The sequence below is a fragment of the Artemia franciscana genome, chromosome 5, assembly GCF_032884065.1.
Source record: "Artemia franciscana chromosome 5, ASM3288406v1, whole genome shotgun sequence".
NCBI classification, from domain to species: domain Eukaryota; kingdom Metazoa; phylum Arthropoda; class Branchiopoda; order Anostraca; family Artemiidae; genus Artemia; species Artemia franciscana.
In genome coordinates, this window is record NC_088867.1 from 3,298,711 (window position 1) to 3,316,186 (window position 17,476).

The window sequence follows — 17,476 nt, forward strand, 5'->3', positions numbered from 1 at the left end:
TTTCAACTATTTATTCTACGGCCTTTGTGATTCAAGGGTCATTCTTAAGGAATTGGGACAGAATTTAAGTTTTAGTTTAAAGAGCGAAGATCGACGAGGGGTGAACTCCCGCATATACGCAATAAAAGCATACGAATATAGAAGTTCGTTACGTAAGTTAATTCGTAAATAACTTACGATATTACGATATATTTGTATATTTTTTACTAATAAAATGTTTGTAAAAAAGTTAAAATTCTAGTTTCCTTTTTAAGTAATCAAAAAATTGGAGGGCAACTAGGCTTCCTCCCTCTCTCCTTTTTTCTCAAAATCTTCCGATTAAAACTATGAGAAAGACATTTAGCCAAAAAAAAATAATTAATATGCAAATTTCGTTTTAATTATTTATGTGCGGAGAGCCAAGATCAAAACATGCATCAATTAAAAAACGTCCAGAAATTAAATAAAAAAACAAGTTTTTTTGAATGAAAGTAAGGAGCGACATTAAAACTTAAAACGAACAGAAATTACTCCGTATATGAAAGGGGCCTTTCCTACTCAACGTCCCGCTCTTTACGCTCAAGTTTTTTACTGTTTTAAGAAGTAGAGTTAAGAGAAAGAGTCAAACTTTAGCGTAAAGAGCGGGACGTTGAGGAGGAAAAGCCCCTTTCATACACGGAGTAATTTCTGTTTGTTTTAAGTTTTAATGTCGCTCCTTACTTTCATTTAAAAAAACTTGTTTTTTTATTTATTTGCTCATTTTATGACTAAAAAGTTCAGGGTATCAGTTATAGTAGTATATGCCACTGTTGAACCAACTTATGGAGATACTAGTGATTCAGATTAATTTTACTTACAGTTACAGGAGCAAATATACAGGGTACCAGGTAGAAATATTGTGTCTTTGCTAGCAGATTTTAACGTCCAGGTTGGTAGAAATAGGGATAGATGGTATTCTAGCCTAGGTCAATTTGGTGTAGGAAAAGAAAACAGTAATGGCTATAGACTTTTGCAATTTTGTAGGTATAACAACCTAGCTATAACCAATACGGTGTTTGGTCACAAAATGGCCCATAAGTTGACATGGTAATCACGTGACGGTAAGACAGCAAACCTTACTGATTATGTTATTATAAACCGAATACTTGCAGGAACAATACAAGATACTAGGGTGTATAGGAGTGCTGTTATTGATGTTAAAAGTAAAGATCGCCATCTAGTACTGTCTAAGGTTAATTTAAAGCTGAAATTTCGGCAGGGTAACTACCTCCCGGATGAAAATTTGAGAAAAACCTTCCAGGAACAATTGAATACTAAACTTGAGAGTTTAAAATGTGACAATGTGGAAGATGGGTGGAATAATTTTAGAAAAAAAATTTGTGAAGTTGCTGATGGTGTCTTAGGGTAAAGTACTAAGACAGCAACTAAGAATATTAGTGAAAAAGCTTTAGGTTTAATAGAGAGTAAAAGGGGTTTGTACAAGAATTATCTGAGTGATAGGTCGTATGAAAACAAAAGTAATGTAAAGAAAGTGGAGAAAGCATAAAAATATGAACTAAGGAGATGTGAAGTGGAGGCCATGGATAAAATTGCTGAGGATCTGGAAGATGAAGCTAGACGGCATAATAGTAAAATATTATACTGCCATGTTAATAAATTGAAAGGGAGTAGTCAATCCGGAATAGTACCAGTCAAACAGTTCGTGGTAACGAACTGTAGTAAGGAGCGACCCGGCTCAATAGTAAACGAAACTCTAAAAAACGGAATTTCAATGCTAAAAGATATATCAAAAGAATCAGATTTTTATGCTGATTTTGAATATATAAGTTTCATCAAATTTAGTCTTTGTCATCAGAAGTTACGAGCCTGAGAAAATTTGCCTTATTTTAGAAAATAGGGGGTAACACCCCCTAAAAGTCATAGGATCTTAACGAAAATCGCACCATCGGATTCAGCGTATCAGAGAACCCTACTGTAGAAGTTTCAAGCTCCTATCTACAAAAATGTGGAATTTCGTATTTTTTGCCAGAAGACAAATCACGGGTGCGTGTTTATTTGTTTTTTTGTTTGTTTTTTTTTTCCCAGGGGTCATCGTATCGACCAAGTGGTCCAAGAATGTCGCAAGAGGGCTCATTCTAACGGAAATAAAAAGTTCTAGTGCCCTTTTTAAGTGACCAAAAAAATTGGAGGGCACCTAGGCCCCCTCCCACGCTCATTTTTTTACGAAAGTCAACGGATCAAAATTTTGAGATAGCCATTTTGTTCCGCATAGTCTAAAACCATAATAACTATGTCTTTGGGGATGACGTACCCCCCACAGTCCCTGGGAGAGGGGCTGCAAGTTACAAACTTTGGCCAATGTTTACATACAGTAATGGTTACTGGGAAGTGTACCGACGTTATCAGGGGGATTTTTTTGGTTTGGGTGTGGGGTTCAGGGGAGGGGGCTATATGGGAGGATCTTTTCTTGGGGGAATATTTCATGGGGGAAGAGATTTTCAATCAAAAGGGCGCAGGGCTTTCTAGCATTACTATAAAAAAACAAACAATGAAAATATAAACATGAAAAAGTTTTTTCAATTGAAAGTAACGAGAAGCATCAAGACTTAAAACGAACAGAGATTATTACGCAAATGAGGGGTTCTAAAAATACTTTAGCATAAAGAGCGAGGTATTTAGGAGGAGATAAATACTTCACTCTTTATGCTAAAAATTTTTTAAGTAATTTCAACTATTTATTCTACGGCCTTTCTGATTCAGGGGTCATTCTTAAAGAACTGGGACAAAACAAGATTTAGTGTGAAGAGCGAGGTATTAACGAGGGGACCAACCCCCTCATATATATAATCAAAAATATAAGAATATAAAAGTTTGTTACGTAAGTTAATTCTTAAGTGGCGTATTTTTTTTACTAATAAAAACGTTCGTTAAAAATTAAAAGATCTAGTTGCCTTTTTAAGTAACCAAAAAATTGGAGGACAACTAGGCCTCCTTCCCCACCCCTTATTTCTCAAAATCGTCTGATCAAAACTAAGAAAAAGCCATTTAGCCAAAAAAAGAATTAATATGCAAATTTCATTTTAATAACTTATGTACGGAGAGCCAAAATCAGACATGCATTAATTCAAAAACTTTCAGAAATTAAATAAAAAAAACAAGCTTTTTGAAATGAAAGTAAGGAGCGACATTAAAACTTAAAACGAACAGAAATTACTCCTTATATGAAAGGGGTTTTTCCTCCTCGACGCCCCGCTCCTTGCGCTAAAGTTTGATTCTTTTTCGCAACTCTACTTTTTAAAACAATAAAAAACTTTAGCGCAAGGAGCGGGGCGTCGTGGAGGAAAAACCCCTTTCATATAAGGAGTAATTTCTGTTCGTTTTAAGTTTTAATGTCGCTCCTTACTTTCATTTCAAAAAACTTGTTTTTTTTATTTAATTAAAGATAGAAATGGGGCCACAATTAGTGATGAGGAAAAAGTTAAAGACAGATGGGTGGAACAGTTTGAGAATGTGCTAAACCGAGATACAGTTGTAGGAAAAGATAAAGATAAAAATTAAAAAGTTTGTAATACCTTGGATACGAAGGAAGATTTGTTTAGTGAGGAAGAATTAGCGACAGTACTAAAAGGATTAAAAAATAACAAGGCTCCAGGCGCTGATAGTGTGATAAATTAGTTTCTTAAATATGGTGGCTCTGAGGTTAGGGATAACCTACTGAAGACTATGAATATGATTTTTAAAAAAGGGGAGGCACCTAATGATTTTAGAAAAACCTTTGGTCCTCAGTTTTATCAATTCTGACAAGCTTTCGATTCTGTTGATAGAGGAGCGTTAGCAATGATATTATCCTTATATGGTATACCAGAAAAATACATTAAAGTGATTTGTGCTATGCAGGAGAATAACACTGCTGCAGTTAAGGTAGGAAATGAGGTTAGCAACTGGTTTTTTATTGAATCAAGAGTTCAGCAGTGTTGTGTTCTATCCTCCTTTATGTGGATCATTTTGATGGACTTCGTCTTAAGGTGCAAAAAAAGGCGATTAGAGACCACGGAATCAAATGGGGAGGAAAAACTCTCCTGGACTTAGATTATGCTGATGATTTAAGCATATTAGTTGAAAGTGTGAGCAAAATGAATGAATTTTTAAAGGTTTTGCGAGTTCAGGGTGCTAAAATAGGCTTGAAAATTAATGTTAAGAAGACTAAGTCACTAAGGCTAGGAATAAGTGAAGATGAACAGGTGACATTAGGTAACGAAAAGATTGATCAGGTTGGGAGCTTCAGTTACCTTGGTAGTATTATTAGTAAAGATGGTGGGAGCAGTGAAGATGTTAAAAGTAGAATAGCTAAAGCTCAGGGTGTTTTTTCACAGTTAAAAAAAGTTTGGAAGAATAGGAAGATAAGTCTACAAACCAAGATTAGAATATTGGAAGCTACAGTGATGACGGTGGTCAAATATGGCTCTGAAGCATGGACGCTCCAAAGGGCAGATGAAAATTCACTAGATATTTTCCAGAGAAATTGCCTACGGATTGTTCTACGGCTGACTGACCGTGTTTCAAACAATAGGATGTACCAAAAATGTGGTTCAATCCCGCTTTCTAGAGCTATAATGATAGAAAGGTTGAGGTGGCTAGGCCACGTTCCGCGGATGAAGGATGACAGATTGCCGAAGATTGTCCTCTTTGGCGAACCGTCTGGGGCTACACGGAAAGCAGGTCGTACTTGTCTGGGCTGGGAGGATGTCATAAATAAAGATTTAAATGAAAAGGGAGCTTCATGGGAGGGTGTAAAGAGGGAGGCCTTGAGTAGATTAGGTTGGAAGAGGAGCGTGCTTAGCTGTGTTGGCCTCAGATGGCTTTGTGCTGCAGTGAGTTATTAGTAGTAGTTGTAGTAGCTGTAGTCTTTTTCATAAAAAATATTTTATATCTTTTCAGTTTTTTTTTTTTACTCACAGTTACTTAGATATGCAAGGATTTGCAGTAATTATATTGATTTTAAAAATAGATGTAAAATTTTAAGCCAAAAATTGTTTTAAGAGGTTTTTTCTGTAAATAAATTAACTAGGCAATTTAAAAAATTCAGTTTTCATTATAACGATATTTTAAATAAATACTGAAAGAATTATCTTGAAATACTTAGCGATTTTGGTTGATTTTGATTTTCCTTGGTACTGAGCTTGGCGTGTCCCTAATTTTTAACAGTGGATTTCTGGAGGATTTTGCATATATTGTATTTTCAAAAGGTCTTATTTTGCATTCATTTCCTTAAATTTTATCTACGTCACATTACATCAATAGAGAAAATTTGAAGTAGTGAAAATTTTTTTATAATTGTTTAGTATTAATATAGATTGTGAATTGGTAATATAAATACACGGGGGTCAGAACCAAGGTAAAATAAGCTAGTTTTGGTGTTAATTGGTTGTTCTACATTTGTTTCTTCATAGGCATATATTTTGGGGGTGATACCTATCACGGGGATAAAATAGGGAATTTATGGTAGGCACGCCACTTGCCTGGGTAGGGAATTTAAAGTTCCGAAACCCTATAGGCAAGTATGTATTCTCCTGATGAGCCTTCGTGTTGGGTTGTCGCCTGTGAATTATTTGTCTTTTTCTATTGTTTTTAATATTTGGTAAATGATGACTTATACTTACTTACGATACGACTGCCTGTCTATGGATTATTCTTTATGGTTGATTATGTATTACTAGGCTGTTTTACCTATGTAATTGGATGGATGAGTGGGGCTGAGGCTTCATTCAAGCATTAATCTATATTAATTACTAATGTAGGAAAACAGTCTTCCTTTTCTCCTTCTGTCTTTTTTTTATGTGTGTGTGTGCTGTTGCGTTGGTGATTTATTTTTTCATTATAATGGGTCAAATGAATGGCTGTGCGGGATTGACATACCCAATACCCCTTAGAGATATAGCCGCTGGACCATTCTGCTGTGCTCAACAAAATTGACTTAAAGTTGACTCAACAATTGACTCAACATTGTTGACTCAACATTTTGTTGAGTCAAAATTGACTCAACAAAATTACTTGACTTAAGTCTCCTGCCGGGCACTGCTCGGCGCAGAGAGTGACGTCTGCCTCCTCCACCCACTTCGGTCCATGGCGAGTATTTGCTCTTCGCCCTGTCTGATGTTTGCCATCGCCAAGAACTCGGACAGGCTGTCGGACCAACGTTTCTTCGGTCGGCCACGAGGTTGCTTCCAACCAAATTTTATAGGGTCGAAGTCATAGATCATCTTTGCGGATAGATGTAATGGCATTCGAAGCAGATGCCCGAACCATCGTAAGGTTCGCTCGGCTGCTTGAGTCGAAAATCCTTTTTGAATGGATGGGTTTGAAAATTAATGGGCTTCGTAAAAGGTCTGCTTGCCCTCCAGTTTCTTTTTACTCTTAAAAGTGGCAATAAAACTTTCAATTTTGAATTAAAAAAGCTCCTTTAAAAGTTTTAACAACATTTCTATCTATTATAGAACGTCACTGCCCATGACATTGCTTACATGCCCTTTTGAAAACCTGCAAACATATAATTTTTTCGTTTAATTGAATGTCCTTCTAAATGTCCCCTTAAGTTTCATCTTAATACCCCTAGGCCCATGAGTTACAGTAACTCTAGTGGCATTATTAATAGTCTACACATATGTCTTCTGGCTTATTCAAAATCCGCAACAAATTAGCCTTAAAGGTATAACTTAATAATATACTCCATTCTTTAGATATTGCTTTGTTACCTCTTTGAAAATCCGCATGTTCAAAGTTCGTTCGGATATAGTTCAACATCCGCCTAAATATTCCTTAAAAGTTTCTCTTTAATAATCTTAGCTTACCTAGTAGCAACATTAGCAGTATGCGCACAACACTTTAAACATATCCTTCAACATATCCTTCTTCAACATAAATATATCTTCAACATATCCTTCAACGCACACTGAAAGAGTCAGATCCATCAACAGTTCCTGAAGCATTCCTGATATGTCTTCTTGACAACCTGTCTGGACATAGCGCGTATCGATTTAGTTCCGTACAGTTTCAATACATTTTAAATTTTTCACCTTGATATCCTTAGTTTTAATAGCAACATTAGTAATAGTAGCAGTAGAATTTATAGTACTAGTCTTTGCTTTAGTGGCAATAGCAGCATTAGAAGTAGTAATAATAGTGGTAGTATTAGCAGTTTGAGTTGAAGCAGTAGCATTAGGATGCAGACATTTTGTTCGTATCCTCTACAAAAAGCCCTATTAGTTTCAACTTCACAAACCAAACTGTTCCTAATATAGTGCTGTAATGCCCTTTTGAAAGACTGTATACAGATAGCGTGATGTGATTTAGTTTACGTTTCCCATCAAAATTCCTTGAAATAAAGTTCAACTTTCCAATCAAAATTCATTAAGGATTCAGTTCACCTTTCCTATCACAATTCCTTGAATATTCAGTTCCCCTTCATAACATTAGGCATAGTTGTAATAGCAGTCATAGTAGTAGCAATGTTATTACAGCTAGTAGTGTCATTTGTAAAAGCAGGAGTATTAGTAGCAGCAGTAATACTAAGGTAGTGCCTTTTGGTCATTTGAACATCCCTCTCATCAAGTCCTGTAAATTTCAACTCAATATAATTATTGCTACTATTATTATTATTATTAGTAGTAGTACTACTACTACTAAAGTAGTATTGTTATTACTGCTACTAGTATTATTTGTAATAGCGGGAGTGCTTTTAGCAGCAGTAATACTAACGTACTGCATTTTGGTCAATTAAACACCCCTCTCATCAAGTTCTCAAGTTCTCATCAACTTTCAACTCAATATAATTAGCCATTGCTATGATATTGCTGATGTGACCTTTTGATACCTTGTTTGCTCATATACTTCTTGAAATTTTCATCTCAATGCTCTTAGCCTTACAAGTAGTTGTAATAGAAGTAGTAGTTGAAGTAGTAGTAGTATTAGTGTTGCTGCAGTAATAGTAGTATTAGCGTAGTAGTGCACACATATTGCCTTTTCACCAGATGATTTTGCCCTTTAAGCAATCTCTTAAAAATCCAACTTAATACGTAGATCAATTCTTAAAATACCTTCTTTTTCACATTGCATATGCACATGGCGTCTTTTGATTTAGGCCAAATATCCTTTCAATATTGTAAATGGAGTTGTATGGTAGTAGTAGTGGTAGCAGCAGTGGTGGTGGTAGTCGTAATAGTGGTAGAATGCCAATATTGCCTATCTAATCATCTCCCTTATCATATCCTTCAGGTTCCAAATTAATTTACCCAGTCATTCCTGATTTACACCCTTTTAACAATTCGCATACGCACAACGTGTTTTAATTTAGTTCAACAATCTGCTCAACATTCTCTGAAAGGCTCACCTGAATCTCCTTCGTCATGTTGGAAAGTAAAGTTCAAAATACGCTGAACAAAATAGCTCCCTTAAAATTTGGATCTGATGTGGTTTGAGGAATGACAGACCTGAAGGGGGGAGAATGATTGTCCTTCATTCACTTTTGACTCTTAAAAAAGGTACTAGAACTTCGGATTTTCTATCAATTAAGCTTCATCCGATCCTAAGTTTATACATCCACCCATTCCATAAAAATTTTATATACCATGGGGCATAACGTACAACCCTTGCCCCTGGGCTATAGGGGGCTGTGTCCACCCTGAAAACATTTTTATATTCTTTTGGACTATTATGAATAAAATGCCTTCGATCGAATGCTTTTGGGGAAAAAAGTATGCCAAGGGGGGGGGGGCAAGCTGCTCTTTATTACTTTTGACTCTTAAAAGAGAACTAAAACTACACATTTTCAAAAACGAACCTCCTCTAAAGCCCACACGGCCACTCTTTCCATAAAAACTTTATATACCCTTGGCGCATAACTACATCAAATGTATTTCAGGAAAATAAAAAGTGTGGGGGGATAGCTGCCATCATATCACTTTGACTCTCAAAAAAGGCACTAGAACTCACGATTACCAATCCAATGAGCCCTCTCTGAAGCCTACACGACGACGCTTTCTATAAGAAAATTATATGCCCCGCGAAAATAGCTTACAACCCTTGCCTTGAGGGCTGTTGAGGTAGCCTGTCATCCTCAAAGAAGTAATTATTATACCTTCCACTGCGCTAAACAGAATGACCATCTCAAAATTTTGATTGGAGGTGTTTGGAAAAATGATGGGCATGGGGAAGATGCCTTTTGCCCCCCACCCCCTCCTAATAACTTTTTACTATTAAAAAGGGGACTAGCCCTTTCAATTTCAAATCGAACAAGCGCCCCTTTCAAATTTTCTACGACAACTCCTTCTATACAAAGCGTAAATAAATAATTATAAATTAGTAATAAATAAATAATGTGCCTAAATCGCTCTTTGCTTAGGCAGCAGTATTGCCCTGCCTATCATATATTTATTCAGTTCTATTGAAACTACTTATCTGCTTCAGTTTATTGACAAGAGTTGGAATTTTAAATAGAAAAAATAAGAGCGAATGGAGGTCTCGGAGGAGGTTCATCACAAGCAACAACACGCCGCTATTTGGTATTAAATAAAAAAACTATTTTTTTAGCTGAAAGTAAGGAGCGACATTAAAACTTAAAACGAACAGAAATTACTCCGTATATGAAATGGGTTGTCCCCTCCGCAATCCCTCGCTCTTTACGCTAAAGCTTTTAATTGTTTTAAAAAGTAGAATTGTGGCAAAGAGTCAAACTTTAGCGTAAAGAGCGAGGGATTGCGGAGGGGACAACCCATTTCATATACGGAGTAATTTCTGTTCGTTTTAAGTTTTAATGTCGCTCCTTACTTTCAGCTAAAAAAATCAGTTTTTTTATTTAATTTCTGAACGTTTTTGAATTAATGCATGTTTGGTTTTGGCTCTCCGCACATAAATTATTAAAATGAAATTTGTATATGAATTCTTTTTTTGGCTAAACGGCTTTCTCTTAGTTTTGATCAGACGATTTTGAGAAATAAGGGGTGGAAAAGGAGGTCTTGTGAAAGGAGGTCTTGAGGGGTGGAAAAGGAGTTGCCCTCCAATTTTTCGGTTACTTAAAAAGGCAACTAGAACTTTTAATTTTTAATGAATGTTTTTATTAGTAAAAATTATACGTAACTTAAGAATTAACTTACGTAACAAACTTTCATAATCTTATGTTTTTGTTATGCATACGAGGGGGTTTGTACCCTCGTTAATACCTCGCTCTTTACACTAAATCGTAAGTTTTGTCCCAATTCTTTAAGAATAACCCCTGAATCAGAAAGACCGTAGAATAAATAGTTGAAATTACTAAAAATACTTTAGCATAAAGAGCGAGGTATTTATCTCTTCCTAAATACCTCGCTCTTTATGCTAAAGTATTTTTAGAACCCCTCATATGCGTAATAATCTCTGTTCGTTTTAAGTTTCAATGCTACTCCTTCCTTTCATTTGAAAAAACGTTTTCATGTTTATTTTTCATTGTATTCTTATAGTAATGCTAGAATATCCTGCGCCCTTTTCATTGGATTTTCCCCCATGACAGATTCCTCCAAGGAAAGATCCTCCAACATAGCCCCCTCCCCTCAGCCCCACCCCCAAACAAAATAAAATCCCCCCTGAAAACGTCTGTACACTTCCCAATAACCATTACTATATGTAAACACTGGTCAAAGTTTGTAACTTGCAGCCCCTCCCCCAGGGATTGTGGGGGAGTAATTCATTCCCAAAGACATAGTTATTATAATTTTCGACTATGCTGAACAAAATGGCTATCTCAAAATTTTGATCCGTTGACTTTGGGAAAAAAATGAGCGTGGGAGGGGGCCTAGATGCCCTCCAATTTTTTTGGTCACTTAAAAAGGGCACTAGAACTTTTCATTTCCGTTAGAATGAGCCCTCTTGCGACATTCTAGGACCAGTTGGTCGATACGATTACCCCTGGGAAAAAAAAAACAAAACAAAAAAACAAACAAATAAACACGCACCCGTGATTTGTCTTCTGGCAAAAAATAGAAAATTCCACATTTTTGTAGATAGGAGCTTGAAACTTCTACAGTAGGGTTCTCTGATACGCTGAATCTGATGGTGTCATTTTCGTTAAGATTATACGACTTTTAGGGGTTGTTTCCCCCTATTTTCTTAAATAATGCAAATTTTCTCAGGCTCGTAACTTTTGATGGGTAAGACTAAACTTGATGAAACTTATATATTTAAAATCAGCATTAAAATGCAATTCGTTTGATGTAGCTATTGATATCAAAACTAAATTTTTTATAGTTTTGGTTACTATTGAGCCGGGTCGCTCCTTACTTCAGTTCGTTACCACGAACTGTTTGATTAAATCTATGAAATAAATTTGAAAAGTTTCCTCCCCAATTCATTAGACAAGGTTATATCCGTGTATTAGACAAAGTTAGATCCAATATTATAGACTCCAGTACTATATCGATAATTTTAGAATGTCCGATGGATTCAAAATCTTGGTTCTCTGCTCAGTACCGGAGACTATTACATATCTAAAACAAACTTTGAGCATCAAATATTTGATATAAATATTAAAAACAGAGCTGGGCTTTAAATAGAAAAATTAAGAGCAATTGGAAATCTCGGAGGAGGTTCGTCACAAGCAACAACACGCTAATATCTGGTATTATATCTATGATATAAATTTGAAAATTTTTCTCCCCAATTCATTAGACAAGGAGTTGGGATGTTAATTAAAGAAGGGGCCCTATTCAGAATTATCAAACAGTTCGTGGTAACGAACTGTAGTAAGGAGCGACCCAGCTCAAAAGTAACCGAAACTCTAAAAAATAGAATTTTAATACCAATAGTTACATCAAAAGAATCGAATTTTAAATATATAAATTTCATCAAGATCAGTTATACCCATCAAAAGTTACGAGCCATAGAAAATTTGGCTCATTTTAGAAAATAGGGGAAAACGCACCCTAAAGGTCATACAATCTTAACGAAAATCACACCATCAGATTCAGCGTATCAGAGAACCTTATTTTAGAAGTTTCAAGCTCCTATCTACAAAAATGTGGAATTTCGCATTTTTTGCCAGAAGACAGATCACGGATGCGTGTTTGTTTTTTTTTTTCCCCAGGGGTGATCGTATCGACTGAGTGGTCCTAGAATCCTGAAAGAGGACTCATTCTAACGGAAATTAAAAGCTCTAGTGCCATTTTAAGTGACCGAAAAAATTGGACGGCACCTAGGCCCCCTCCCACGCTCAATTTTTCCCCGAAGTCACCAGATCAAAATTCTGAGATAGTCATTTTATTCACCATAGTCGAAAAACCTGATAACTATGTCTTTAGGGACGACTTACTACCCCGCAGTCCCCGTGGGAGGGGCTGCAAAGTTGAAAACTTTGACCTGTGTTTACATATAGTAATGGTTACTGGGAAGTGTACAGACTTTTGCAGGAGGGATTTTTTTAGTTTAGGGGGAGGGGAGAGTTGAGGGAGGGGGGGGGGGGTTACTTGGGAGGATATTTCCATGGAGCGACTTCTCATGGGGGAAGAGAATTTCAATGAAGGGGCGCAAGATTTTCTAGCTTTATTTGAAAAAACAATGAAAAAATAAATAAGAAAAGTTTTTTCTACTGAAAGTAAGGAGCAGTATTAAAACTTAAAACGAACTAAGATTTTTACACATATGAGGGGTTTACCTCCTCGTTACACCTCACTCTTTACGCTAACGCATTTTAATAATTTCAAATATTTATTCTACGGCCTTTGTGATTCAGAGGTCATTCTTAAGGAATTGGGACACAATCTAAGCTTTAGTGTAAAGAGCGAGGTATGGACGAGGGTTGAACCCCCTCATATACGCAATAAAAACATACGACTATAGAAGTTCGTTACGTAAGTTAATTCGTAAGTTACGTATATTTTTTTCCAATGAAAACGTTTGTAAAAAATTAAAAGTTCTAGTTGCTTTTTAAGTAATCAACAACTTGGAGGGCAACTAGGCCTCCTCCTTTGCTTTTTTCTTCTCAAAATCTTCCGATCAATTGCAATTAATTAATATGCAAATTTCGTTTTAATTCTTTATGTGCGAAGAGCCAAGATCGAAAACATGCATATTCAAAAATGTCCAGAAATTAAATAAAAAAACAAGTTTTTGTAACGGAAAGTAAGGAGCGACATTAAAACTTAAAACGAACAGAAATTACTCCGTACATGAAAGGGGCTTTTCCTCCTCAACACCCCGCTCTTTACGCTAAAGTTTCTTACTGTTTTAAAAAGTAGAGTTAAGAAAATAGTCAAACTTTAGCGTAAAGAGCGGGGCGTTGAGGAGGAAAAGCCCCTTTCATACACGGAGTAATTTCTGTTCGTTTTAAGTTTTAATGTCGCTCCTTACTTTCATTTAGGGTACCTAAATGAAATTATTTTCATACAGGGTACCAGGTAGAAATATGGTCTTTTTGCTAGTAAGTCACCTAGTTTGGTGTTTTAATGTCGCTCCTTACTTTCCGTTACAAAAACTTTTTTTTTGCTAGTAAACATAGGGCTTGATATTTCAAAACTCAAGCTAATTGGAAGCACAGAGGCTTCAAACGATTCATACCCATCACTTACCCATCATACCCATCATAGTATCCCCATTGCTCGGTGAAAAACTCAGCGAATCAAACAGTTCGTGGTAACGAACTGTAGTAAGGAGCGACCCGGCTCAATAGTAACCAAAACTCTACAAAATGGAATTTTGATACCAATACATACATAAAAAGAATCGCATTTTAATGCTGATTTTAAATATATAAGTTTCATCAAGTTTAGTTCTAACCATCAAAAGTTACGAGCCTGAGAAAATTTGCGTTATTTTAGAAAATAGGGGGAAACGCCCCCTAGAAGTCATAGAATCTTGACGAAAATCACACCATCAGATTCAGCGTATCAGAGAACCCTACTGTAGAGGTTTCAAGCTCCTATCTACAAAAATGTGGAATTTTGTATTTTTTGCCAGAAGGCAGATCACGGATGCGTGTTTATTTGTTTTTTTGTTTTTTTGTTTGTTTTTTTTTCTTTTTCCCAGGGGTGATCGTATCGACCCAGTTGTCCTAGAATGTTGCAAGAGGACTCATTCTAATGGAAATGAAAAGTTCTAGTTCCCTTTTTAAGTGACCAAAAAAATTGGAGGGCACCTAGGCCCCCTCCCACGCTAATTATTTTACCAAAGTCAACAGATCAAAATTCTGAGATAGCCATTTTATTCAGCGTAGTCGAAAAACCTTATAACTATGTCTTTGGGGACGACTTACTCCCCCACAGTCCCCTTGGGAGGGGCAACAAGTTACAAACTTTGACCAGTGCTCACATGTAGTAATGGTTATTGGGAAGTGTACAGGCATTTTCAGGAGGATTTTTTTGGTTGGGGGAGGGGTTGAGAAGAGGGGGATATGCTGGGGGAACTTTCCATCGATAGTTTGTCATGGGGGAAGAAAATCTCCATGAAGGGAGCGCAGGATTTACTAGCATTATTTAAAGAAAAAACAATGAAAAAAATAAATATGAAAAAGTTCTTTCAGCTGGAAGTAAGGAGCAGCATTAAAACTTAAAACAAACAGAAATCATTACCCATTTGAGGAGTTCACCTCCTCCTAATACCTCGCTCTTTACGCTAAAGTATTTTTAGTAATTTCAACTATTTATTCTACGGCTTTTGCGATTCTGGGGTCATTCTTAATGAATTGGGACAAAATTTTAGCTTTAGTGTAAAGAGCGAGGATCTGACAAGGGGGCGAACCCCCTCATATATGTAATAAAAATATGAGAATACAAAAGTTCTTTACGTAAGCTAATTTATAAGTTACGTAAACCTTTTACTAATAAAAATATTCGTAAAAAATTAAAAATTATAGTTGCCTTTTTAATTAACCAAAAAATCAGAGGGCAACTAGGCTTCCTCCCCCGCTCTTTTTTTCTCAAAATCATTCAATCAAAATTATGATAAATGCCATTTAGCCAAAAAAAAAATGCAAATTTTGTTTTAATTATTCCTCTGCGGAGAGCCAAAATCAAAACATGCATTGATTCAAAAACGTCCAGAAATTCAATAAAAAAAACAAGTTTTTTTAACTGAAAGTAAGGAGCGACATTAAAACTTAAAACAACCAGAAATTACTTCGTATATGAAAGAGGCTGCTTCCTCATCAACGCCCCGCTCTTTACGCTAAAGTTTTTTACTGTTTTAAAAAGAAGAATTGAGAGAAAGAGTCAAACTTTAGCGTAAAGAGCGGGGCGTTGATGAGGAAGCAGCCTCTTTCATATACGAAGTAATTTCTGTTCGTTTTAAGTTTTAATGTCGCTCCTTACTTTCAGTTAAAAAAACTTGTTTTTTTTTATTTAATTAAAAAAAAAGATGAGATCGAGCAGAACATGATGCAAAACAATGCCGGTGCTTAAAATAATAAATTTTAGTAAATTTACATTAAATCCAACTTTCAGGACAATCCTGTGGAATTACCTACTTTAGCCTTGGCTCGTATGAAAATGAGATTTTACTTGGAGCTGTACTGCATATGAGCTTTGACAGAAACAGCAGTGCACCTAATAAGGTACGCATACGAAGCGTTATTTATTTGTTTTTGTGTGTGTAAGTTCTTTGTACGTATCGTTAATTTTCATTTATCTACAACCTTGTGCTTTTATGTTTACAACATTATTCGTTTGCACTATATTACCTTAAAAATAAAGTTGATTCGTCTAATATTAATCCTCTTCTTTAACCTTTTTACGATTAACGATTTAAACGATTTTCACTTTAAACGATTTTCATTTGTCTACAACCTTTTGTTTTTATATTTACAAGCATTATTTGTCTGCACTATTTTAACTTCAAAATAAGGTAGATTTATCTAATGTTAATCTTCTTCTTAAACCTTATTGCACAATTAACGATTTAGACGACTTTAACTTTATATGATTTTTATTTGTCTAAAACCATGTGCTTTTATGTTTAGAATGATTATTTATCTACACTATTTTAACTTTAAAAAAAAGTAGATTCGTCTAGTATTAATCCTCTTCTTTAACCTTTTTTACAATTAACAATTTAAAGGATTTTAAATTTAAACGATTTTCGTTTGTCTACAGCTTTTATGTTTACAAGCATTATTTATCTGCACCATTTTAACTTAAGAATAAAGTAGATTTGTCTAGTGTTAATCTTCTTCTTTAACCTGTTTTACGATTAACGATTTAAACGATTTATGCTTTAAACGATTTTCATATGTCTACAACCTTTTGCTTTTATGTTTAAAAGCCTTATTTGTCTGCACTATTTTAACTAAAAAATAAAGTAGATTGGCCTAGTGTTAATCCTTTTCTTTAATCTTTTTTATGAATAACTATTTAAACGATTTTTATATATCTACAACCTTTTGCTTTTTTGTTAAAAGCATTATTTGTTTGCACTATTTTAACTTAAAAATAAACTAGATTGGCCTAGTGTTAATCCTCTTCTTTAATATTTTTTATGATTAACTATTTAAATGATTTTCATATGTCTACAGCCTTTTGCTTTTATGTTTAAAATCATTATTTGTCTGCACTATTTTAATTTAAAAATAAACTAGATTGGCCTAGTGTTAATCCTTTTCTTTAATCTTTTTTATGAATAACTATTTAAACGATTTTTATATGTCTACAACCTTTTGCTTTTATGTTAAAAGCATTATTTGTTTGCACTATTTTAACTTAAAAATAAACTAGACTGACCTAGTGTTAATCCTCTTCTTTAATATTTTTTATGATTAACTATTTAAACGATTTTCATATGTCTACAACCTTTTGCTTTTATGTTTAAAATCATTATTTGTCTGCACTATTTTAACTTAAAAATAAAGTAGTTTGGTCTAGGGTTAATCTACTTCTTTAACCTTTTTTACGATTAAGGATTTAAACGATTTTTACATGTCTATAACCTATTGCTTTTTACAGTTCCTGGTAACGAACTGTAGTAAGGAGCGACCCGGCTCAATAGTAAACGGAACTCTAAAAAACAGAATTTTGATACTAAAAGATACATCAAAAGAATCGGATTTTTATGCTGATTTTAAATATATAAGTTTCATCAAATTTAGTTCTTTTTATCAAAAGTTACGAGCCTGAGAAAATTTGCCTTATTTTGGAAAATAGGAGGAAACATCCCCTAAAAGTCTTAGAATCTTAACGAAAATCTAACCATCGCATTCAGCGTATCAGAGAATCCTACTGTAAAAGTTTCAAGCTCCTATCTACAAAATTGTGGAACTTCGTATTTTTTTTCCAGAAGACCGATCACGGGTGCGTGTTTATTTCTTTTTTTCCCAGGGGTCATCGTATCGACCGAGTGGTCCTAGAATGTCGCAAGAGGGCTCATTCCAACGGAAATGAAAAGTTCTAGAGCCCATTTTAAGTGACCAAAAATATTGGAGGGCACCTAGGCCCCCTCCCACGCTCATTTTTTTCCCAAGGTCGACGGATCAAAGTTTTGAGATAGCCAT

At 35.1% G+C, this 17,476-nt stretch overlaps 2 protein-coding genes across 2 annotated transcripts in view; one reads left to right on the forward strand and one right to left on the reverse strand.

Moving 5' to 3' along the window:
• Positions 1–17,476, reverse strand: part of LOC136026884 (BOS complex subunit TMEM147-like) — a 344,819-nt gene that overhangs the window by 314,403 nt on the left and 12,940 nt on the right. The window lies entirely within an intron of this gene.
• The window catches only part of LOC136027782 (uncharacterized), a 75,294-nt gene that overhangs the window by 48,644 nt on the left and 9,174 nt on the right, over positions 1–17,476 (forward strand). Inside the window, exon 3 of the mRNA XM_065705245.1 lies at positions 15,438–15,547. Within this exon, the coding sequence (XP_065561317.1) occupies positions 15,438–15,547 (110 nt within the window). The remainder of the gene's footprint in view (positions 1–15,437; positions 15,548–17,476) is intronic.